Source organism: Lygodium microphyllum, chromosome 1 (genome assembly GCF_053477565.2).
Source record: "Lygodium microphyllum isolate KBCC chromosome 1, Lygodium_microphyllum_v1.1.10, whole genome shotgun sequence".
Lineage (NCBI taxonomy): Eukaryota > Viridiplantae > Streptophyta > Polypodiopsida > Schizaeales > Lygodiaceae > Lygodium > Lygodium microphyllum.
The window spans coordinates 130,832,107-130,857,756 of NC_141135.1; the positions used below are offsets into that span (position 1 = coordinate 130,832,107).

General features: G+C 37.9%; 2 protein-coding genes across 2 annotated transcripts; both read left to right on the top strand.

Moving 5' to 3' along the window:
- The first annotated feature begins 7,619 nt into the window (after nt 1–7,619).
- LOC148041687 (uncharacterized) lies at nt 7,620–8,483 on the top strand. The gene has a single exon (XM_087695452.1). It carries the CDS (start codon nt 7,620–7,622, stop codon nt 8,481–8,483), a length of 864 nt encoding a protein of 287 aa, XP_087551578.1.
- A 635-nt stretch (nt 8,484–9,118) lies between these two features.
- Nucleotides 9,119–10,030, top strand: LOC148041688 (uncharacterized). The gene has a single exon (XM_087695577.1). The coding sequence runs from the start codon at nt 9,119–9,121 to the stop codon at nt 10,028–10,030; it is 912 nt and encodes a 303-aa protein (XP_087551703.1).
- The last annotated feature ends 15,620 nt before the right edge of the window (nt 10,031–25,650 follow it).

The window sequence follows — 25,650 nt, forward strand, 5'->3', positions numbered from 1 at the left end:
GGATTTTCTAATATATGGGGTTTGGAATGTATAAAGAAAAGTATAGAGAAAGAGAAAGTAGGGAAATACATGTGGGAAAATTTATTTGTGTTGTGTGTATATATCAGGTAGAATATTGGTTGCATTCTTGTAGTATTCAAGGGTACACTTTGAGGCATTGTATATAGTTAATAATGTGATATATTCCACTTTTAAGGAGGCAACTTTCATAGCAAACATGATGTTGACAACAAATGATAAAGAACAACACATGTGCTTGCATGAAGCTACATTGATCCAAATAGGCATGTAATGGAGAACTTTGTCTGTTTTTATTTTTCTATTTTTTTCACCAACAAGACCTGCTCTACTTTGAAAAGAGTTTTTAGGGCCGCTAACAAAGTATTCCACATTGATTGCTTAATGTTTGTCTATGAGGTAAAGCCATTAATGAAGCTTTGATATATCTACAAGTCCTTTTGTGTCAACATGGTCATGCTTTAACTTGCTCTCATGGATTGTCTGAGGTAATAGTGCATCTTGACGTAAACCCTTTCCTCTAAGATAAACAAGTTTATGACAAGAAAGAACAAGAAGACTTTCTTAACTATGGAAGATATGCTCTATGACGAACAAGTTTATGACAAAAAAGAACAAGAGAGATTTTTCTTAGCTATGAAGAACAAGTTTATGACAAGTTTATGACAAAAAAGAACAAGAGAGATTTTTCTTAGCTATGGAAGCTATGCTCAATGATGGATAGAAGGATACTTTTCTAGTAGTTAATGTATATTATTGATATTGGTTCAAGTGAATCAAATTTTTGGCTAGCCCAATTGGTTTAAGGAAAATATTTATCTATAAATGTTAAAATGCAAAGCTTCATAGTCAAGGTTGCATTGTTGCATCCACAACATCCTCTAGCATCATTATATTGCTTCTGCCACATGGTTATATAGCCCACTTTAAATTCAAAATGCCCCTTATAAGTAAAGTAATCCTCTTACAATATACCTATTCAAATCATTACTACAAAGTGCACTACTACAAGGTAATTGATATAGAAAATACGGGTAAATATGGATGAGGATCACCGTATCACATTATTACAAAGACATTGGGAATGGAAGATGTTTACTATATAATAATGAAGTGTTGAAAATTCCACCTACAATAGTGTTGGAGGGGGCTCAATGGAAGACTTGGTTTTGTCTATCAAGATATGCATAGCATCAATTATCACAAGGTCTTATTTAGTCACTATATTATTCTTGCATCTTAAATAGTGCGGTGGAAAAGAGGTGAGCCAATAGTATCCTTACTATTAGTTAAGGGGGAGGTGGGGGCGAATGCCACATGGCAGCCCCCAGCCTCCCCACGAATAATGGCGGGGGCGGGTGCCATGACAGCACCTGACCGTCCTCGACCTGTGCACCGCCTCGACCTGCGCCAACCTCGACCTGCTCCCGCCTCGATCATTCCAGGTACTGAAAGCCTTGACCTACCCCCACTGCCCTCCTCGAGCCTCGACCCTCCTATATAAGGAGCTTCACGGCTCTACCCAAGGATGAACACAAGATTCCCACCGAACCAAATAGTTTCAACAAGTTGTCCACTCCGGAGTAGCGATCACACTAGAACTTATAAGCCTCTGTAGCTAGGTTCATACTGCTTTTATACGATATATATTGGTTTGTGACATCATAAATATTTTCTTCAACTAATGCTATAACTCCCGTACATGCACACCGTTTCAGTTATTAATGTACGGGAGTTATTGCATCAATTATTAATGTACGGGAGTTATAGCATGGGAGTTATTAATGTACGGGAGTTATAGCATGGGAGTTATTGCATCAATTATTAATGTACGGGAGTTATAGCGTGGGAGTTATTAATGTACGGGGGTATATGAAACGGTGGTTCTATACTCTATAGCACGGGAGTTATTAATGTAAGGATATCGTGTGTGTGTGTGTGTGTGTGTGTGTGTGTGTGTGTGTGTGTGTGTGTGTGTGTGTGTGTGTGTGCGCGCGCGCGCGCGCGTGTGCAAGTGCGTGCGTGTGTGTTGTGTGCATGCTATTGTGAAGAATGAGAGAGGGGGATGTGTGTAGGCATGTTAATAATTAATGTGCATTATTACATTGCAAATGTTTATGATGCACTTAAATATATTTGACATTACTCTCTAACATCATTTCCATTTTTCCATGCAGTTTTTGTACTTTTGCTTTCATCATCAACTCTACTCTTTCGTCATCGTCAATACTTCTCAGGTGCATCTCTCTCTCTCTCTCTCTCTCTCTCTCTCTCTCTCTCTCTCTCTCTCTCTCTCTCTCTCTCTCTCTCTCTCTCTCTCTCTCTCTCATAAAGTTATCATGTGTCTCATTTAAGTATTCATGTAGGCATCTCTCTCTCTCTCTCTCTAAAAGTTATAAAAGTTAAAATTTAAATATTTTAATTTATTGCATGTTTAATTTTTAAGGTATGCATGTCATGTCTTTTGATATGAAAGTGTATTAATATTATTTCTTAATGTGTTTATGCGTGTTATTAATTAATGTGTTATGTGTGTCATTACATTGTTAAGGTGTATTACATGTTTTAAGTCTGTTATTAATTAATGTGTGTTATGTGTTTTAGTATAAATGTGTGATAACATTATTATGTTTGTGTTAATAGTATGTATTCATATGTATATATGTGCTAATAATTAATGTGTATTATGCATTTGAAAATGAATGTGTGTTATTAAATAATGTGTATTATGCGTGTTATTAATGTATGCATGTCATGGCTTTTGATATGAAAGTGTGTTAATATTATTTCTAATGTGTTTATGCGTGTTATTAATTAATGTGTTATGTGTGTCATTACATTGTTAAGGTATATTACGTGTTTTAAGTGTGTTATTAATTAACGTGTGTATGTGTTTAGTATAAATGTGTGATAACATTATTATGTTTGTGTTAATAGTATGTATTCATATGTATATATGTGCTAATAATTAATGTGTATTATGCATTTAAAAATGAATGTGTGTTATTAAATAATGTGTATTATGCATGTTATTAATGTATGCATGTCATGTCTTTTGATATGAAAGTGTGTTAATATTATTTCTTAATGTGTTTATGCGTGTTATTAATTAATGTGTTATGTGTGTCATTACATTGTTAAGGTGTATTACGTGTTTTAAGTGTTTGATTAATTAATGTGTGTATGTGTTTTAGTATAAATGTGCGATAACATTATTATGTTTGTGTTAATAGCATGTATTCATATGTATATATGTGCTAATAATTAATGTATATTATGCATTTAAAAATAAATGTGTGTTAAGTGTGTTATGGAGAGGATGTGTGATAATATTGTTATGTTTGTGTAATGTTATGTATTGATATGTGTATGTGTGTTATTAATTAATGTCTATTATGTGTTGTCTAAAAGTTACAAAGTTGAAATTTAAATATTGTAATTTATTGCATGTAAAATGTTTTTCTTTATCGATACACACTTTGTCTTTCTCAAATACCTGTGGATATTCATGGTTTAATATAGAGTTAAAGATGTGTTAATGTTGATGAATAAAGTAATTAAATTGTTTATTAGAACTTAAAAAACTTAATATTTTGTTCATTTAAGTTTTAATTAATGCTTGAATACTTTAATAGTTTAATGCTTTTATGATGTCCCTCATGTGTGTATGGATATTCATGCTTTGATGTGGAGAAAAAGATGTGTCAAATATTTTCTCAACATAGTCTCATTGTGTCTCTCTCATGTATGCATAAATATTGTAATACTTTGGTGCGCCTAGGTCATAAAAGTATTCAATTACTTTTTAAAAATGTTCTCTGTGTGTGTGTGTGTGTGTGTGTGTGTGTGTGTGTGTGTGTGTGATCTCTTAATACTTTGTGTAACCATGGCAATATGGAGCATGTTGAAACATCTGATGCAAGAAACAATGTCCATGTACCAGACATTGTTTTGTGTACTCCCAATGCACGAATGAATGTGCATAAAGCCAAAGACATGGCTAGGAGGAAGTCAGTACGGCGTGCCCTCAAACATGTCAAAGGACACAACACTTCCGTTGTATCCCTAAAGCTCCTGCATCGGTTGGATGCAATTGAGAAGCAAATCGAGTTTAAACAAACCTCAAAGAGCTTCGAACTCCTTCTATCAAAACTTTGGTGATTGCCTTCAAAGGATCGAAAAAATCCTGTCAGAAAAATATGAAGGAGGCTTGGCTGATGGGATAATTTTGCAAGACGAGATAGATGAAATAAAGGGCTATATAGGAGAAATCTATGAGTTGGTTTGCAAGCACTGGCCAGGGTGTGCTTTGGAAGACCATGCAAAAAAGTTGCAAGACCTTGCTAAGAGCAATAATTATATAGAGGATGGAGTGTGAATTACTGGCTCAAAAGAATGCAGCGTGCTTGCACCTGAGAGCATTTGCCTCGATGTGCATGTCACATCTCTAAAAGTTTGCCTCAATAGGTTCTCTGCAATGTTGAACCTATTGAATCGTCGCAAGAGCATCATCCAATGCATAATTCTCTTAGCATATCTAAGGATTTCAATAACTTTTTGTCGGATCCTCCAATAGATATGTCATTCTATTGTTGGGTTTGAGACTTTTCATGTGATTTGGACTTGTGTATCCCCCATGATAATGACATAATATGCTCTTTCAATTTATATTCTTGCACATGTAAGATTATATTGTTGCTTATGTGATGTTATAATCTTCAAATTTTATATTGAAATAGTGTTTAGAACGAATTTATCTTGAGGTATATCTTTGCTAAAGTCTTCCCTAAGAGATAGGAAGAAATTTTAGTACGCCTAGGTCATCAAAGTATGCATTTACTTTTTAAAAATGTTCTCTCTCTCTCTCTCTCTCTCTCTCTCTCTCTCTCTCTCTCTCTCTCTCTCTCTCTCTCTCTCTCTCTCTCTCTCTCTCTCTCTCTCTCTCTCTCTCTCTCTCTCTTTAAAAATACGTTGTATAACGATGACCATATGGAGTGTGCTAAAACATCTGATGCAAGAAGCAATGTTCCTGTACCAAACATCGTTTCGTGCATTCTCAACGCCCGGATGAATGTCCGTAAAATCTAAGGCATGGCAAGGATGAAGTCTGTTTGATGTGCCCTCAAATATGTCAAATGAAACAACAATTGTGTTGTATCCCTAAAGCTCATGCATCGGTTGGATACAGTTAAGAAGCAAATGAAGAGTTTAATCAAACTTCAAAGAGCTTCAATCTCCTTCTACCAGAACTTTGGTGTGAATCGTCATACGAGTTTCATCCAGTGCATAGTTCTCTTAACATATCTAATTCCTTCAAGACTTCTTGGACAAATCCTCCAATAGATATGTCATTCTATTGCTGGGTTTGAGAAATTTCATGTGATTTGGACTTATGTATCCCTCACAACAATGACGTAATATGCTATTTCAATGTATATTCTTGCCTATGTGAGATTACGTTATTCCCTATGTGAAATTATAATCTTTATCATAGTATAGACTATCATAACGTTTCAAAAAACTTCGCATTTGTAAATACTAATATCAAAGTACCTTTTTCTTTTTATCTCAGGTTTTTCTAGACAATGGTACTTCCAACACATTCTGTGCCTAGAGATCGCGTATTATGTGCACGTAGGGAAATGCTCAAAATTACTAGACATAAACGTAGGCACGTTGCAAGAGCTAGGACTAAATTACATGATCGTGACCATGCAAGAGATATGTATGAACAACATCATGCAAATGGAAACTATATGGATATTCAAATCCCAAATCAGCTATATCAAACCAATCAATTTCGCGCTGCATCTCGCTATGTTGCTCATGATTTGGTATCCTTTCAAGTTCATATGTCTACCACAACTCGATAATACAATCCTAATGGTGGCTTGAGTGTGCGTAGGCAAATGCTCAATGTTACGAGAGCTGAACGTATGCACATGGCAATAGTTAGAACATAATTACAACAACTGCATCATGCTACCATAGATAGAGATAGATACAATGGCGTCCAAGCTACAAGTGTCCAAATGCCAGTTGCACCATTGTTGCCGTTGGAAGTTCAATCACCTCCTATTCGTCAAGGAGACAATGCAACTATCCACAATATAGATGTTGAGATGTTGGATAACCATGAATTGCTAACCTTCGGAGTGGGGGTACGTAGCACAATTTGACAAAGAAATGGAAACACAAATAATCCAGATGGTGGATTAAGAAATTGTAGGCAAATGCTTGATGCTACTAGAGCTGAACGTAGACACAAGGCAAGAGCAAGAACACAATTACAACAATTGCATCGCACTACAACAAATACAATTGATATAAGTGCTCAAATGCCTAGTGCAACATTACTGTCCTTAGATGTTCAATTGCCTCACATTATTCAAGAAGAGAATGAAGCTCTCCAAAATGCAGGTGCAAGTACTAAGATGGTACATGACCAGTACAGTATTCAAGCTCCTATATTTCTACCTCAAAATGGTGGATTTTGTTCAATTCTCCATGACATGCCACCTAATTTGTATATTCATCCATCAGTAACAATTTTGCTCTTCCAAAAACCAAATTTGCATGCAATCGGTACCCTTTGCAAGGTTTGTCACCATTGCATGGCTAAGTTGTGGCACGGTGAAACTAAAACAATGCATACAACTTCGATTGGAAAGCATTGCTGTAGAGAAGGGAAAGTAATTTTACCACCTCTACAACAGCCACCACAACCTTTATGTAATTTGCTTGATGGCACACATCCACAAAGTAGAGAGTTCAAAAAAAATATATGTGCTTATAATAGCGCATTGGCTTTTGTTTCAATGGGTGCAAAAATTGATGAGCTTTTGCCTCAAAATGGAAATGGTTATACTTTTCGAGTTCATGGATCAATATATCACCGGATGAGTTCCCTATTGCCAAGTGAGGATGGACAACAAATACCAAAGTTTGCACAACTTTATATTTATGACACTGTTCATGAGTTATTGAATCGCATGGGGGTTTTACCTGGGCTTTTGCTAGGTTTACTACAAGAGCTTCAACAAATGATGCATGATCACACACAAGCCTTTATAGCAGTTGGCGCAAGCTTGCAATGCAATCCATCAGTAGAAATAAGAATGTCCATTTTTCAAAATTGATCCACCTCTAGACGATATTTAGTTCCCACTGCAAGCGAGGTTGCTGCGATCATGCCTGGACAAGGTGATGATGATACACTTGATCATTGTAGCATTCAAGTTCGCACACGACAAGGCCATTTGATTTATATTTCTAACTTACACAAGGAATATATGCCACTGTTATATGTTCTTCTTTTTCCAAATGGAGAGGGTGGATGGCATACTAAAGTTCCATATGCATTTGTGGATGCTCATATTAATGCCAATAATCTTGCAAATAAAGATTGTGTCACTCAAATGCAGTATTACGCTTTTCGACTTCAGATTCAAGATGATACTAATGCATGTCTTTTGCGTGGTGGTCGCTTGCTACAACAATACATTGTCGATGCTTATTGTAGCATTGAACAATGTAGATTGGCTTGGTGTCGTCGTAATCAAGCAACATTGTGAGTTGAAATGTATAAGGGATTGGCTAATATGGTTAATGGTTCAGATGCAGTTGATACTAATATCGTTGGGATTGGTGTGGGTAGGAGAATAGTATTGCCATCTAGCTTTACAGGTGGACCAAGATTCATATACCAATTATATCAAGATGCTATGGCAATTGTGCATAGCAAAGGCAAACTTGATTTGTTTATCACCATGACATGCAATCCAAAGTGGTCTGAAATTACAGATGCTTTGTTGCCTGGTCAAACTGCACATGATCGACCAGGTTTAACTGCTAGAGTTTTCCATTTGAAACATAAGGACATGATGCAGTCGATAGTGGAAAAGGAGTTGTTTGGTAAAGTTGCTGGATATGTGTCCGTCATAGAATTCCAAAAGAGAGGCTTGCCTCATTCACATATGCTCTTGAAATTAGAACCACGCTTTAAGCCACTAGAAGCACGTCATTATGATAGATTGGTGTGTGCTGAGCTACCTGACAAGGAAAGGTTTTCGGATTTGTATCAAATTATTACTAAATGTAACATACATGGTCCGTGTGGTGAGTTCAATCCAAAAAGTGCTTGCATGGTGGATGGAATGTGTATAAAGGATTATCCAAAAAAGTTTATACATACAACTACAGTTGATAAAACTGGTTATCCTTTATACAGACGTCGAGAGGATGGAAGGACTCATAATGCTAATGGTAACCTCTTGGATAACCGATGGATAGTGCCTTACAATCCTTATTTGAGTTCCAAGTATAGTGCTCACATAAATGTTGAGGTTTGCTCAACAATTGCAGCTATCAAATATTTGTATAAATATGTATATAAGGGCCATGATCGAGCAACCATTTGGTTTACAAGTACGCATGGTTCCAGATCCAATGATATTGACACATAAAATATTGATGCACAAAATATTGATGAGATTGAGAGGTACTTAGATGCACGATATATTTCAGCTTTTGAAGCATGTTGGCGAATATTTTAATTCAAACTTCATGACGAGAAACTCGATATTCAACAATTGCAAATACATTTGCCTAGAGAGAATATTGTTTCCTTTTGTGACTTTGATAACATTTTTGATGTGGTGCAAAATGAAAATGCTCAAAAAGCAACTCTCACAGAATGGTTTACATGCAATCGTTTGCACCCTGATGCTAACACAGTTCTCTATCAAGACTTTCCAATGTTTTGGGTTTGGAACGCACACAAAAAAATGTGGATAAAGAGAAAGCAAGGAAACACATGTGGTCGAATATACTTTGTTTCACCTATGTGTGGAGAAAAATACTATTTGCGCCTACTACTCACTGTACGCAAGGGGTACACATCCTTTGAGGCATTGCGTACGGTTGATAATGTGGTATATTGAACTTTTAAGGAGGCTTGTATTGCAAAAGGACTGTTGGAAATAGATGATGAATGGCAAATGTGTTTGCGTGAAGCTGCATTGATGCAAACTAGTGCTCAATTAAGAAATTTGTTTGCATCCATCTTGGTATTTTGTTCGCCTGTCCGACCTGGGGCTCTATGGGAAGAGTTCTTAGTTCTGCTGAGATAGAGGATATAAAACATCGACTCGCCTTGCAAAATAGGCGAAATGTTGATATGCAAGATGAGGCCAATAATCATGCGTTGATGCATATTCAAAAACTTTTAGATCAACATGGACGCAATTTGGCAGAGTATCATGGATTGCTTGAGGTGACAATGCAAGAGTACACAAATCCTTTGATCCTTGATGAACAACTATATGATAAGGTAGAACAAGAGAATACCTTCTTAACAATGCAAGCTATGTTGAATGATGGACAAAGAAATTGTTTTATGGTAATAATGAATGCTATTGATAGTGGTTTGGATAAACCAATTTTCTTAGATGGCCCAGGCGGTTCTGGAAAAACATTCCTATACAAATGTTTGCTTGCAAAGCTTCGCAGTCAAGGTCGCATTGCCATAGCTACAGCATCCTCTGGCATTGCTGCATTGCTTTTGCCACATGGTCATACTGCCCATTCAAAGTTCAAAATTCCATTGCAAGCAGATAATAATTCTACATGCAATATACCTGTTCAAAGTCACCTTGCAGCACTGTTTAAAGAGGCAAGTCTTATTTTGTGGGATGAAGCTCCTATGTTGCATCATAATACCTTTGAGGCACTGGATAGAACTTTAAAGGATATTATGCAGTGTGATATGCCATTTGGTGGTAAAGTTATTCTACTAGGTGGAGATTTTAGGCAAATATTACCTGTTGTACCAAAGGGTACCCGTGAGGATATTGTCGGTGCTGCTATATGTTGTTCCAATTTGTGGCAATATTTCAATGTTTTGAAACTTACACAGAATATGCGGGTCGCATCAGATCAGGATCAGTTTGTTGCATGGTTGCAAGACATTGGAGATGGAAAAGATTTGACACATACTAATAATATATTGTAAATTCCACCTGCATTGTTGTTAAAGGGAGGATCTATGCAAGACTTGATCAATTTTGTCTATTGTGAAATGAATTGTGTAATTGATTACAAAATGTTCTTTAGTGGACGTGCCATTCTTGCACCTCGAAACAATGATGTGGAAATGATAAACAATCATGCATTACAGGTGATGCCGGGAGAGGTTAAACAATGCTACAATGCTGATTCTGTGGATAGAATTGAGGAGAACTCATTCCTCTATTCTGTGGAATATCTAAATTCCCTTGACCTCGGTGGAGGTATTCCTCCTCATATCTTGCCGCTCAAAGTAAATGCTCCAATAATATTGTTCATGAACTTCAATCCTTTTAAAGGTTTATGCAATGGTACCAGGTTGGTATGCAAGGCTTTCAATAACAAGGTCATTGATGCAGAGATAATTATAGGGACCAATATTGGTGACAGAGTTTTTATCCCGAGGATAACTTTCATCCCAACTACACTGGAACTTCCTTTCTCAATGAAACACTTGCAATTCCCAATCCGTTTGGCGTTTGCAACGACAATCAACAAATCTCAAGGCCAAACATTATCATGTTTGGGGATATATCTAAAAACCCCAGTCTTTACTCATGGTCAACTCTATGTTGCTTTCTCAAGAGTAAAGTCTCCGGATAGATTGAAAGTCTTGATTGATGAGAAACAGGACATGGTAAATGGTGCCATCAATATTGTATATAAAGAAGTTTTACATAAAGTATTATAACCTCTATTTTTTCAAAAGTGTAATCTTTGTTCTCCCATATTATATTTGCATAATATTTTTATTTCAATACAATCAAAGCCTTTTTTTCTTCTTTGTTCAATTATTTCTACCATAAAAAGTTATTTGAACTTTCTATCATAACTGTAATGTTTTTTTTCTCATATTATATTTGCATAATATTTTTGGTGCAATATCATCAAAGTTTATTTATTCTTTTTTAATTATATATTATCAAGAAATGAACTATTTTATTGTCTCCTGTTCTTTTTAAGTATTAAGGTCTTCAAAGAAAAGTAAGTTCAACTTTTTTCCTTTAACAAAAAATGAAATGTTTTAATCTTTCATGCTCTTTTGAAATATTATATTCCTTGAATAAAACCATGTTTGACTTATTTTCTATGAAATTTTATTTGCATTTATACAAAAATAAGTTTTGAGAAATTATCATGTATAAAGTTCTTTTATACAATATTTATAAAATATGCATTACAAACTCTTTTTCTCTTCTAAATTGGTCTTCTAATTTCAATATTGTAAACTCATTTTTTTCCTTTTTAAAAATTTGATCAATATTACTAATTTTTATGTTTTCTAAATTTTATTAATAGATGGCCCAAACAATGTTCGAATATTATCGTGCCTCTCCTTATCAAATGAGACTTCAAGAAGCATTGCGAACTATTGCTACGGATGATATTATCCATAGAACTTGGCTAGGGTAATCGGAAGATTACCCAATGATGGATTTACTAATGGAAACACTCCTTTGTATGTAGAAATTTTATATTTTAGATGGATCCAATGCTACTATGTTGGACAAACAGATGTTGAGTACTTCATATCTCGGTCCCACACTAGACACATACCGAATGACTGGAGTAAATGGGAGTTTCAAGATTTATCATGTTTTGTAACTTTGCATCAGTTTCATCCAAATTTCACCAACTACTCTACTAATGTTAGAGCCAATCATATCACGTCCCCAGGTAATTCTTACTCACCATTTTCATTAATGTTTTGCTTTATAAATTTAATATTGTTATTTCTAAAGTCTTTTTTTTTTCGTTTTTAGATGTTGCAGCACAATTTGGGGCAGGGTGTGTCACAGCTTCGCCCACACATGTTCCCCATTCTAGATCCACTGTTGATAATTCATCTAAGAAGAGAAAGCTTTCTTTTCGATAGTTGATTTTCGACAATACGACTATCTTTTTGAAAACATTATATACTTTCTTTTCCATTTACCTATTGTTACAGTTGGAATTCTTTCAATGATATTTAAAAATCATTTTTGCTTCAGTTATCTTTTCCAATTATTATGGTTGAGATAATCAATGTTATTATATTGAATTGGTAGATTTTATAATGAAGTTTAAAGATTGCAAGACTATTTGATTCATTACTAAGTGGAAGAATGTGTGAAGAAATTAAAACATTTGTGCTTCACATTTTGGCGCGAAGCGCCGGGCCGAGGCTAGGCGCGGAGCGCCTAGTAAGGTTGATTCCATTGATGAGATTGAGCAAAACTCCTTCCTCTACTCTATGAAAAATTTTAACTCCCTTGACTTGAGTGGAAGCATCAATTCTCACATCTTGCCATTAAAGATAAATGCTCCAATAATGTCACTTAGGAATTTGAATTCTTCTAATGGTTTATGCATTTAATAGGAAGATCATTGAGTTATAGATAATAACATGAACCATGTTAGGGTATATTATTTATTCAAATAATCACTTTCATCCCAACTACATTCAACTTTCTTTTTCTATGAAACACACACACTTTCCTATTAGTTTGGCATTTGCACAAACAATTAATGAATCTCAAAGACAAATAACATCATGTTTGGGGTTGTATTCTCTAAAGTAATGCCACCGCACAAATTACAAGTTTGATTGATGAGAAAGAGAATACAGTAAATTCCACCATTGGTATTGTGTACAATGAAGTTTTATAAAAAGTACTATACCTTCTCATTCCCTCTTTAATATGAAATCATTTCAAACTGTCAAATAAGTGTTGTATTTCTTTTTTTGCTTACTCCACGTAAACTTTCCATTTGTCCATCACCAAATTGATTATATACATCTATTTTTTATTACATATGGGAGTAAAAATGTAATTAAATGAAAGTACTTAATACATTTTGTTAGGTTTTTTATACCCTTTATTTGTTAAATGTTCACTTTTACTTTCCATTATTATCTTATTTTAGCCTAACCAATTGAATTGTAAGTTATGCTATATCCAATATCTATAAATGACAAGATTCATATAAATCTTAGAGAAAGATTACCAATTGATGATTTTACTAATATGGGTTCTCCTTTATATATAGAGGCTATATACTATGATTATTTTTAATGTTAGTATGTACTATTTTGATTGTGAGTGCAAGGTGTCTTGCTCACATGCTAATTGGATACCTAATGATTGGACTAAATTGGAGCTCCAAGATTTATTATGCTTCAATATTTTTGCATCCTTCCCATCCACATTGTGCATCAACCCCATCCATACTATGCATGTTGCTCAACTAGATGCTAAGAGAAGATGCATGTCTTATCAAGTATTATTTATGCATTTTCTTATAAATATTTTACTACATAGGCAACATTAAGTAAAGTATATCCTTTTGTATTTTGAGATGAGATAAGTAATGTTGAGAAGCCATATGTTTCAACATAGTTCAAGAGGGGACATGAGATAACATCACCCCTACATGTTGTGCTTATTAGACCACTTTTGATTTTGACAAACTCTATTGAAATTTTGCCATCCAATGGCTTGTTGGCTAAGTAATTAATGAAATAAATAATTTTCTTAACATCTTCAACCCAAAAACCATAAGCTAAGCCTGTATTAATAGTATACTTCAAACCCTTTCTTGAATGTTTCTATTCATCTTTTCAACCATGCCATTTTGACTTGAGTTTTTAAGAGAGGTTAAGTTTCTTTTGATGTTATGCTTATAAAATAGTTCTAAAATGCACAAGAGCGACACTCTCCACCATTATTAGTACTTATGCATTTTAACTTCTTTTGTGACTAACTTTTTGTATAGGCCAAGAATTTTTGGAATGCATCATTGCCACACATATAATCCCCAAACCCTATGTATGGTAGCATTGGCTTGATGCCTGGGGCACAAAGTAGCATGTTTGATACTACATTTGCACCTATAAGGTATATAATTTGGCCCTTTAGCAACTACAAGGGATCCTTTCCATGTATTCTAATCATGATTACCAAAGATCACAAGGTAACCACAATCATCTAATTATCTAGTACTCATTAAATTTTTATTCTAGTCTAGTATATGAAGTACATTCTTAAGTACAAAAGAAAAACCACTAGTTAGTGAAAGTGTACATCTCTCACCCAACAACATTGCAATCAAAATTATTCCCTAAACGGACATATCCCTTTCTTTTACCATCATATAAAGAAAACCACGTGCTATGAGGAGTAACACGAAAGGATGCTCCTCAATCAAAAATCTAATCTTGACATGCCGTCATCAATAATAGCAACCAAGAACCTTTCCCAAGTGTAAAGACATACATCACATCACTATCATCACCACTTATGGTGTTAACCTCCTTTATGTTTGCCTTTTGTTTCTCTTTTTTCTTGCTATTTTCATCACTTTATTTCTTTCCTTTATTCTTGCTTTTCCACATAAAATAGCCCTTCTTGTGTAATGAATGAAGCTGAGAGAAGAGAGGAGAATGAGCTAAAGAGAGAGAAAGAGAGGAGGAGGAAGAAGAAGAAGAAGAAGAAGAAGAAGAAGAAGAAAGACTAGAAGAGGAGAGAGAAAGACAAGAAAGAGGGAAGAAAGAGAGAGGAAGCATGGAAGATCAAGATGAAGGTGAAGAGTCAGTTCTTGATAATATCTGGATGCCCTAAACTGGGTTTTTTACACCTTATATACCCTAGTCAGTGTGGCTGGGTGTTTAACCCTTGGTCCTCGTGTATCCCACTCATTACATTCCATCCTCACCTGAGAGTTTTTTCCCTTTTAAAAAAAAAAGAAAACTAGAGGAACTTGATAGAGGGGCTAAGGACTGGGGTGCATAGTACTACTTTGATCCACATTACAATGAAAAGGGGTGGGTGAAGACTATGGACAACATGCTATCTACTATAGGCCTACTTGGGTGAATCTGCCATAACTTTTGATGGGTTGCTCCAAATGGAGCATGCTGCATGATGAAATGGAGCTTATGACGCCTACTTTCAGGCCACATATGAAGCACATGGCTATAATTTAGGCAATTACAAAACTGTTCTAAAATAGTGTGCATTCTGCAAGTAGTGTGTGTGGTCAAAAGGGAAAATAACTTGCTAGTCTTCAACCCGTTGGGCCTCTTGGAGGCGAGGAAATTCATTCACAATAGTGGCTAGGCACCAGGAGGCTTCTTCCAGGGGTAGGCCTTGCCATTTGATGAGGTATTCCTTGATGGATCAAGATCTCAAGTGTTTATCTTGCTACCCAATGATTGCCTAAGAGATGTATTGAATGATATGTTCTTCGTCTATAGGGGGAAGCTCTTCCACATAGTCCATTGAGGTGCCACAATGAAGGGCTTCAGATGGTTGACATGAAACACATTGTGAATCTTGGTGGTAGGGGGAAGCTCTAGTCGGTAAGCCAAGTCACCAACTCTCTTGAGGATTTAGTAGGGGCCATAGAAACTGTGGGCCAGCTTGTTACTGCTACCTTCTTGAGAGTGGAGTAATGAGACTTGGCACTTTCAAGAGGACAAGCTCTCCCTCTTGGAATTCCAAATGCCTTCTTTTCTCATTGGCATAAAGCTTCATAATAGTTGTGCCTTTTCAAAATTCACTTTTCATTCTTGAAGCAAGGCTTGCATGCCATCCAACTTGACTTTACTCTCAAGGTTGATCTTATAATTGAAGAAGACTGTGGGGAGGGGAACCTTATACCCATATAATGCCTCAAAAGGAGAAACCCCTATGCTAGAGTGGGTGGAATTGTTATATACAAATTCAGCCAAGTGGAGCCATATATCCCAACATTGTTGTACATCATGGCAGAAGTATCGTAGGTACTCCTGAAGCCATTTATTTACCCTTTCTATTTGGCCCGTTAGTCTATGGGTGGTATGTAGTGGTGGATGCCCATAGATGTGAAAATTGTTTGCCAAAAGTTGCTCATAAACTTTGGCATCCCAATCATGCATTACGACTTGCCGTAATCCATGTAAACTTGTATACATACTCTATAAATTGAGTTGCCACTTGAGAGGCGGCATATTGGGTCTTAATAGGGATAAAGTGAGTAGCCTTGGTGAGGCAATCAACTACCACCTATATATTGTTCCATCCTTTCTTGGTAATGGGGAGGCCAGTAATAAACTCTATGGTAATATATATCAATTTCCCTTCAAGAATAGGTAGGGGCTACAAGAGGCTGATGGATCTAAGCATATTGTCCTTGTTTTGCCTAGCATGGAACACATTTGATCACAAAATCCTTGACATCCCTCCATAAGCCTTTCTAGTGAAAGCTCTTGGCAATCCTATTGTATGTTTTGAAAACACCCAAGTGATCAAAAATAGAGAAAAAATGCATCTCTTCCAGGATCTTCTATGTGAAGGGAGAAGTGTGGGGAATGACAATCTTGCTATGGGATCAAATAAGGCTATGTTTGAGCTGACATTGGGAGTTTTCATCCATTACCCCATGCTGTAATTTCTGAAATATGTGGCTAAAGTCCTCACCCACCAAATAAGCTTCTTGAAGTTCCTCAATCCAATCACTATGCAACTCTAAAGTGGAAGATACTATGCATGCCCACATCCGTGAAAGTGAAACAACTGCCACGATATTATCTTTGCTCCGAGTATGAGATATGTCAAAATCATAGTTTTGCAAGGTTACACCCATCTCCTATGCTTAGGAGTCGAAGTAGACCAAGTCAGGACTCGATGGTTGCTCTTCACTAAAAAACGGTTGTGATATAGTTAATGCTACCATTTCTTGACAACGTGGAGGATGGTCAACATCTCCTGGTCATAAACATTCATTTGCATCTCCTTGTCATCAAGATTATATCTCTCAAAAGCAATTACACCATGCTCTTGCAACAATACAATAAACCATCCACCACTGGCATCACACTGAATGGCAAACTCCTCGAAGAAATCAAGGCATATGAGGATGGGGGCTGAAGTAAGCATTTCCTTCAATTGTGTAAAGTTGTGATCAAGAATAACACCCCAAAAGAATGACTCCTTCTTTAATTGATCAGCCACAAAGGTGTTGTAATAGCTTGTTATGGTTTCGCAAAACAATTGTTGACCATCAAAAGCAATGTCTCCACCTTCCCATGATTTTAGTTATGTGCAATTGCATAGTGCACAAGCAAGCTTCCTATTCTTATAAAATACTTGTGAAACTTGCAGCATTTTAATAAGCTAATTATAATTCAACAATGATTGTAGTGATTGTGGTAGCTATTTGCATTTTGTAGCTCTTGGGCTTCCTTAAGTTCACCAGCACAAAGTTATTTATGCGTGTCGTGGTTGGAGTTAGGCTATATTCCCTAGACTTATTTGTGTGTGTAGATGCGAGATGCAATGTGAACATGTATGTGTCTATGTTGTGTGTATGTATGGATGGTGCTACATGCATGAGGTAGTTATGTGTGAGTGTGTATCTAGGGTGTCTAGTGTGTCACGGCGTGTTAACACTATGCGAGTGTAAGGTGTGTGTGGTGTATGTATCTCGTAGGGTGTGTGGTGTATCAATGTGTATGAGAAGGTGTTTGTGGCATGTATGTGTATCTATATGTGGAGTAAATGTGGGGAGTGGGTTTATGTGTATGCACTAGAGAGGTGTGGATGTACTTGTGTATGTAGCTTCTATGTGTGTAGCTAGGTTGTGCAGTACATGTTGCGATGTGTGTGCACTTATGTAGGCTATGTGATTGTGCGTGCACGTAGGTGGTGCATGTGTCTATATGCATGTAGTGTATGTATACGTGATGTTTGTGGAGAGAGAGAGAGAGAGAGAGAGAGAGAGAGAGAGAGAGAGAGAGAGAGAGAGAGAGAGAGAGAGAGAGAGAGAGAGAGAGAGAGAGAGAGAGAGAGAGAGAGTTTGTGTGTGTGCGTGTGTGAGTGGGGTAGTGTGTATATAGTAATGTGTGTGTGCCTAGGGTGTGTATCACTATGTGTGCAACTATGTGTATCTATGTGCATGCCTATATATATGTGCATATGTGTGTGTAATGCTAAGTCTATGTGTGTATGGGTGAGATGTGTGTGTATGCGTATATGTTTACCAAGGTATATGTGTGGGTGGGGTATGAGATGTATGTGTGTAAGGGGTCTATGTGTGTGCGATGTGTTCTTCATAGGTATGTATGGTACGTGCATCTATATGTGTGTGGTATTGTAGAGTATGTGTGTAGCGAATGTGTGTAAGGAGTGTGTATATGTATGATATAAGGTGTGGTATGTGTGCCTCATGTATGCCACGTGCTCCTATGTATGTCTTGTGGGTTTATGTGTGTGTCTGTGTGTGTGTGACATGAGTCTTATGTCTATGTGTGTAGTGTGGAGCATGTGTATGGGTGTTAATGGGATGCATTGTGAGTTGGTGTGCATATGTGCGTGTGGCATGTGACTATGTGAGTCTAAATGTGTCTATGTGCACAAGTGTGTCTAGTGTGTGTGGGGGTGCATGAGTTTATGTGCACACGGGTGATGTGCACATAGAATGTGGTGTATGGTGTGCACATGTGTGCATAGATGTATCTATATGCAAGTGTGTTGTGTGCCTATACATTTGTGCACTTTGTGTGTGCGCACATGCAAGGGTTCTAGTGCATGGGTTGTGTGTGTGTGCATATGTGCATGTGGCGTGTGTCTATGTGAGTCTAAATGTGTCTACATGCACAAGTGTGTCTAGTGTGTGTGGGGGTTGCATGAGTTTATGTGCACACGGGTGATGTGCACATAGTGTGTGTGGTGTATGGTGTGCACGTGTGTGCATAGATGTATCTATATGCAAGTGTGTTGTGTGCATGTACATTTGTGCACTTTGCGTGTGCGCACATGCAAGGGTTCTAGTGCATGGGTTGTGTGTGTGTGCACATGCATGTATCCACCAGGCTAGATTATAACTACATAGCTAGCTGGGAGAGTGAGTTTATGTAGGTTCCTTGTAAGCCTCATTTGGATAGTGTGAGATATACATTGCAATACCTTAAGGCCACATTGGATTATGGTATCTTTATGAGGTTGACTTACTGGTGCAGTTATTTTATTGTGCAGGTTTGGGCCAACCTCGCTAGGTTGTGGCAGCATCTATAGTCCTTCTTTCAGTGCTCTGTGAGCCATTCCCAGTTTCCTTTTTATTGCCTCTATGGACTCTCCATCTTCTATTTGGGTGATGTCCAATAGGGTACCTAAGAAGACACGTTGTTGGGTCTGGAAGCTCACTTGGGCGGTCTCTGCTCTACTTTCAGCAAGTATCTTTTCTTTTCCTACTTGAACGAGTCAGCATGCCAAGGCTTTAACTATTTTTTCATTCTGATCAGCCCATTCTTCTGCCCTCTTGCTCATATCTGTGTGGTTCTCTCCCTATCTCTAGGCTAGCACTGTTCGTCTGTGTTCTTGGTCTTCCATCTCTATCCTTAACTTGTGTTGTGGCAGCCTCTCGTGTTAGTTTTTTCGCCTCTCTTTCATACCTGTGAGCTCATTCCTCCCTCAGCTTCTCCAGCTCTTCTATGGCTTTAGTGATTTTCTCCATTTCAGCTTGTAGATACTCATAGTGTGCCACAATCTCTTCATTGTGACACCATAGGCATTGTGTGGCCTCAATTTCTTCGTTCAAGCACACCTGCCATTCCATTCTATCTCTTCCTTAGCTTGTAGCTGCTCTTTCAGTTCATTGACTTTCCTTAGGAGCTCCTTGATGTACTTGTCGTAGTCTTCATGTGGCCTCTCTGTTGTGGGGGGCAGAGGTTGTGGAGCTTGCCACCTTTTGCCTCTGCAGGTCTTGCCTCGACTCAGCATCTACTGCAGTTGGCCTTTTGGTTCCCACAAGGGGGGTTCCTTCTCCTGCTCCTTGGCCCATTTCTTTATTCACAAAGTATTGGACCCAAGCCATTAGGTTATTGGCATCGACCTGGGTCGTGGAGCTGGGAGTGGAGATGGCGGTGGTGATGGTGATGGTGAGTGTCAAGAGAGTGGGAATGGGGGTAATTGGGGCTTTGCCCTTGCCTTCTTGCACTACACAAATTCTAGCACCTGGGTGCTTGAGTTCCGCCCTTCATTTTAGATTGGTCTTAAAGGTTCCGGCTCGTCGTGCCTGAACTACTGCTCAATGGGCCTACACACGGTGAGGCTTATGTCATCCTCCTCCTTTTTCCTCTGGGAGATCCATGAGTAGGTGTCCTAGAGTTTTACCCCCCTTTCGAAGCCAACGGAGACATCAGTTTTGGGTTCCGAGTAGTAGAGAAGAAGTTGTAATTTTGATGCACGTTTTGTTCTACGAAGAAGCTCCAGGAGATCTAATGCCTGGAGATTGCTTATGAGTGGTGCAAAGATTCGAGGTTCTTTCAATACATATTGATTCACTTCATTATGCTTTGTCTTTGTCGTATTTACTTGCTATCTATTCTCTTTCTTCTCTTCCATCTCCTATCTCTACTTCCTTCTATCTCTAATCCCTGGTGGATTTGACCTTTCGACAAAAACCCCTCCGACATTGGTGAACCCGATGTGAAAGGTCATCAGAAGAAGGAAACACAAGATGGGAGAATCTTCAAACACAATCTCTAGTGATGTTTTGCAACAGTTGGTGCAAAATATGAATATGCTTATGCAGGTACAACAACAACAACAGGTGATGCAAGCTTCTGCTCAAATAGAAAGTATTGTGATGAATGCTTTGCAAGTAGTTAAGCGTGAGGTGAAGTTATTCAATGGCAGGAATGTATCTGCATATGTACATACCCATGCTCAGAAGATGGAATTCTTTGGGATGGCTCAACCTGCATGGAGCCGGTATTTTATACGTATTACTGTACATGAACCAAAAGCACGGATTATTGAATTATACATGTAGGATGCTGACTGGATAGCCTTAAAAAAGACACTCATGGAAGAATTTTACATTGAAGATACTAGTTTGATTACATGCAAGACTTTTCAAGAGTGGGTTTTACAATCCAATAAGGGTCTTGTGGCTACAAAATTCTTAAGAGAATTTAAAAGTCGATTTGAACAGTTGGATCTTGCAAAACAACATGCTCTTGCAAGCTAGAAAATTGAATTGTTTCTACAGGCAGCTAATCCTGAGCTTCAAGAGAAGCTTGATGATTTACTGGAGGATTAAACTTTAGAGACATGTTTGAAAATAGAGTGGAGACATGTCAAGGAAGCTGTTATTGCACTTGTGAAGAAGCATAGAAGAAGAGAAAGATTGCATGTCTCTAGCTTGCCCATTGTTACGGGCAAGACAGTTGATGTATCCAATAAGCCACCTACTTCTGTGGCTAACCCTATGGCTGTACGTGCTATTGTTCTCTCTGTTAGGGAAGATGTCTTAGATGAATTGGTCAAAGGGATGTGGGATCTTCAATTGAAGATTGAAAAATTGGATGAAAAAGTACAAGAGGAAAGGGGACGAGCAATGGCCCCTAAGCCAAGAAAAAGATGTATATGGTGTGACAATTTGCAGCATGAGAGAAAGGATTGTGCTACCTATCAGGAGGCCTTAGCACGACAACTTATCTTTTGGAAAGATGGCAAGATCCATACACAAGAAACGAGATTACCTCTTGTCTATTCTCTTTCTTCTCTTCCATCTCCTATCTCTACTTCCTTCTACCTCTGATCCTTGGTGGATTCAACCTTTCGACAAAAACCCCTCCAACAACGTATACGAATCCAACTCCTCCCAAGAGCAAGGGAGTGTTCGTACCTTCATTACTATAGGTTCTTCTAAGAGACTCAAGTCTGGTCGATCGTAGCTTTTAGCCAATGTCATGAAATTAGTGTCCAAGCATCAAAGGCAAGCAACCAAGTTGTCTCCAATATTTTCAGCTAAATCTATGGACAATGTTAGAATCGATCGCCACTCATAAGAGGGCCTAAGCCTGGTGGGTGGTTGGGAAGTTTAGCAGCTAATGGTCACAGCATGGTTTGCTCCGTAGGTTGTAGCTTGGCTTCATGTTCGATAGGTTGGGTTGGAGTTGCGGTTGAGAGGCTACTAGATGTGTGTGAGGTCTGAGGGACACCGTTAGGGCTAGATTTGGGCGACTAGTCAGTAGCGGGCTGCTTTTTTGGGCGATAGATTGGTTCAAGCCTTATTGAGCTAGGCTTTGGAGGTTTTATGGACTTAGCGGCCTGGTTCTCTTGTGGTTTGAGTGTCTACCTATTATTTCGTGTGGTCAAAGCTTGAGGGTGGCGTTTGAGCAGGATTTTGGATTGATTTGGCTTTAGGTAGCCAAATCCAGGGATTACCCTCATAGTAGCCCTACGCTTGCAACAATATTTTTGGGACCCATCGTGACTTGATTGTGCACCTTTTTTTATAGGTTCTTTTTGGCCTCCTAGGTTTTGAGTGTGGGGCATTAGCCTTGCGAGGCTGTGGGTGAACTGAGGTATATGGGCTTCCACATTGGGCTTAGCGGGTTGCTGGAATTGAGGCTTGGTGGGTTGTGACGAGTTACGATCCCCTCCTTAGTCTTGACGGTGGGTTTATCTACCAGTGGTGGCTGTGCAGACTTGGAAGGAGTCACGTCGCCCTTGCTAAAAGTTATAACTATGCGGACATTACCCACCGCTAGGTGGATGCATTGCGACTCATAGTTCACATTGCAACAAGCTTGCTTCTTAAAGGTTCGTCATAACAACGACTTTGTGCTTGTATCTTTAGTGTTGGGCAATACATAGAAGATTATCGGCATGCTTTCAGTCTCAATAGAAACTGCAACCTTGCGCTTTCCTAAAAGTGCATAGGGTTGGCCTCCATAAGGGATGGCGTTAGCATTAGTGGGCTGCAATTGTGGCTTGCCCATTTGGGTCCAATGGTAATGGGTCAAGACATTATAATCAGCTCCCTCATCGATCAATGTATGGATGGTGCATGTGTGCTTAGCAATAACCGTCTTGCTTAGGTAAGCTAGTTCTACTACTTTCCTATCCTCACTGTCCATTTCAGTGAAAGTGGCTACTCATATGTGGATAGGGGATACTGGCATTGGGGGCTCATGCAAAGGGTGTGTGGAAGGGAAATACTTCTTTATGTGGCTGCCATTGAAGCAGCCTATGCCCTCTCCCTCTATGGTTTTGAGTTCTACATTGCTAGTTTGGTTGATGGTTTGAACCTTAAAAGGTCATAACCCCCAAAACTTCAGTTTTTGCTTATGTTCTTTGACTGAGTACAGCAGTACTAAGTCACCCTGTTCAAAGTTGCACTACTTGACATGCTTGTCAAACTAGCATTTGTGTCTTGCCTTCTCACCTATTAGCACATGGGTAGCTAGAAGTCGAGTTTTCAATAAGCGTTCGAGTTCAATCAAGCATTCTATCCATGCCTTCTTCCCTTCCCATCTCTCTTAAAGGGCTATCGTGAGGCTTGGTATGAAGAATTCCAAGGAAAGAATTGCCTCTGTACCATATGTCAGTCTGAAGGGGGTTTGTCCTATGGGAGTCTTCTAAGCCGTGCGATAGGCCCACAAGGCCACCATTAACTTGTTATCCCAATCATTGCATGGAGCCCCAAGAGGAACACCAAGGAAAAGGGATTCTACTACAATAAAATCTATCTTGTAACATCAACAAGCTTTTATTTCATTCTTTTGATAACCAAAACAAAGAAAACAGCAAATCTTCACGCAGCATCATAGTAGATATCTCCCACAGATTTGATAAAATCAATCATAATCTTCAACATCTTCATAGAATCCATCAATAGAACAAAGAACACAAAGGAATACACCATTTTTGAATGGAAATCAATCACATAGTATTCATCTTCAATGTCTTCATAGTTTTCTCTCTCAATCTCTCATATATAGCTACACTGTTTTGATAGAATTAGCTATCTCTCTCTCTCTCTCTCTCTCTCTCTCTCTCTCTCTCAATAGTGCATCATCTCCTCACTACAATACTCTCATAATGACTCTCAATAATCCTTCTTAGGTCGTGGATACACCTCCCAAGAGGTATGTCTGATGCGAAGAGGCACCATAGCCACTACAGTGTCTCTTCACAGCTCACTACTATCAATGTCACTCCAGTCTTCTCTTCAGTCTTCAGCAGTTGCTTCTTCCATTTGTTTTAGCTCTTTTGAACTTGGATTCATCCTTTCCAAAAGTTAGAAAACTTTCCCAAAGTCACACATACATTCTACAGAACACTTACAAAAGATCTACAGAACAAGTACAGTACAGGACCAGAGCAGATACAGAACAGATACAGAGTAGAGACCGAGGCTCTATAGAAGGTTTACAGAGGGTTATAGAAGGTCATCAGAACCTCATAACTCATAGTAAAACCATTCCAAACTATTAAAAACTATTCAATAGGCTTTCAAAATATTTCAATCTTCATCAATCACCAATCCATGCTTCATACAACAGAAGAAAATCAAAACAAAACAAAAGCTATACAGAAGGTATCAGAACCAATCAGAACCTATGAGAACATTATAGAGCTTCATATCTCCACTAAAAATCATCATGAGCTTCCAAAACATAATCAATATCATCCAAAACACTCTCAAACACTTCCATTAACAACCATACATCACTCTAAATCGATTAAAAATCAATCATTCAGGCCTCAAAAACAATAAACATCAGTAAAAAATTAAATCTTTTTCCACTCTCAACACATCCCCACACTTAGAAAGGAAGCGTCCTCGCAACCTAAGGAAAAGAATAATATAAGTTCACTAAAGAGCTCAATTTTAATTTTCTTCAGTATCTTCAATAATCACTCCACCATGGCCCCAACTTATCACTTGTATTTGATAAAAAAATACTTGTAAACGAAAACTTCGTTATTCATTAACACATCCGATAAACAATAGAAAGTCATAACAAATTTGCAAAGGATATAAGAGGTTCTTCTTCAGCTTTCCACCATAGGCTTTCCATCCACCATTAATAGTTTGAAAAGAGCTCTCGAACAAATTATTCAACCAATACGAACTCATCACATACAATTAACCCACAACACAAACACTAAACACAACCATCTGAATGACACCTCCAAAAATAGAGATATATATCATTAAGAATCATCCAAAATACATTGCAAAGGCATCAATGAAGGTGATCCCTTTTGAAGGCTTGGTGGTTTCGAAAATGATCCATGGAGAAGGACTCATCCACACATGTCTTTGGAGGATTTTGAAAGAGCTGAAGGCAGCACATCCTTTTTAGCAAAACAAGATATCTGCTAGGTAGACATAGGGCATGAAAATAGAGGACATCCAACTGCTGGTAATCCATGTTCACATTAACATTTATACAAAGCTTTGGAATGGCCTTTTTATCGTTATGGGAATGCCTATGCATATATGCTAGATACCAAGCAAAATGAGCTGTCAATCTCACTGAAGTATCTAGAGATTGTGAATATTGGTGAGCAAAATGGAGGTAATTCTGGTATGCTTGACTAGCAGTTGTCCAGTCCCTTAGAATTAATGGTCAGTTAATCTATGGTCCCGTGAGAATCAATCGAGCTCCATCCTCTTCTTCTCAGAATCTGCTGATCAAATCCTTCATACTCACTAACCAACTGAGGGGGTTGAGAAATAGAAGTGGCAGGAGATGGAAGTGGAATAAGTAAAAGAGGATGAAGAGATGGGTAGGCAAAATCATAA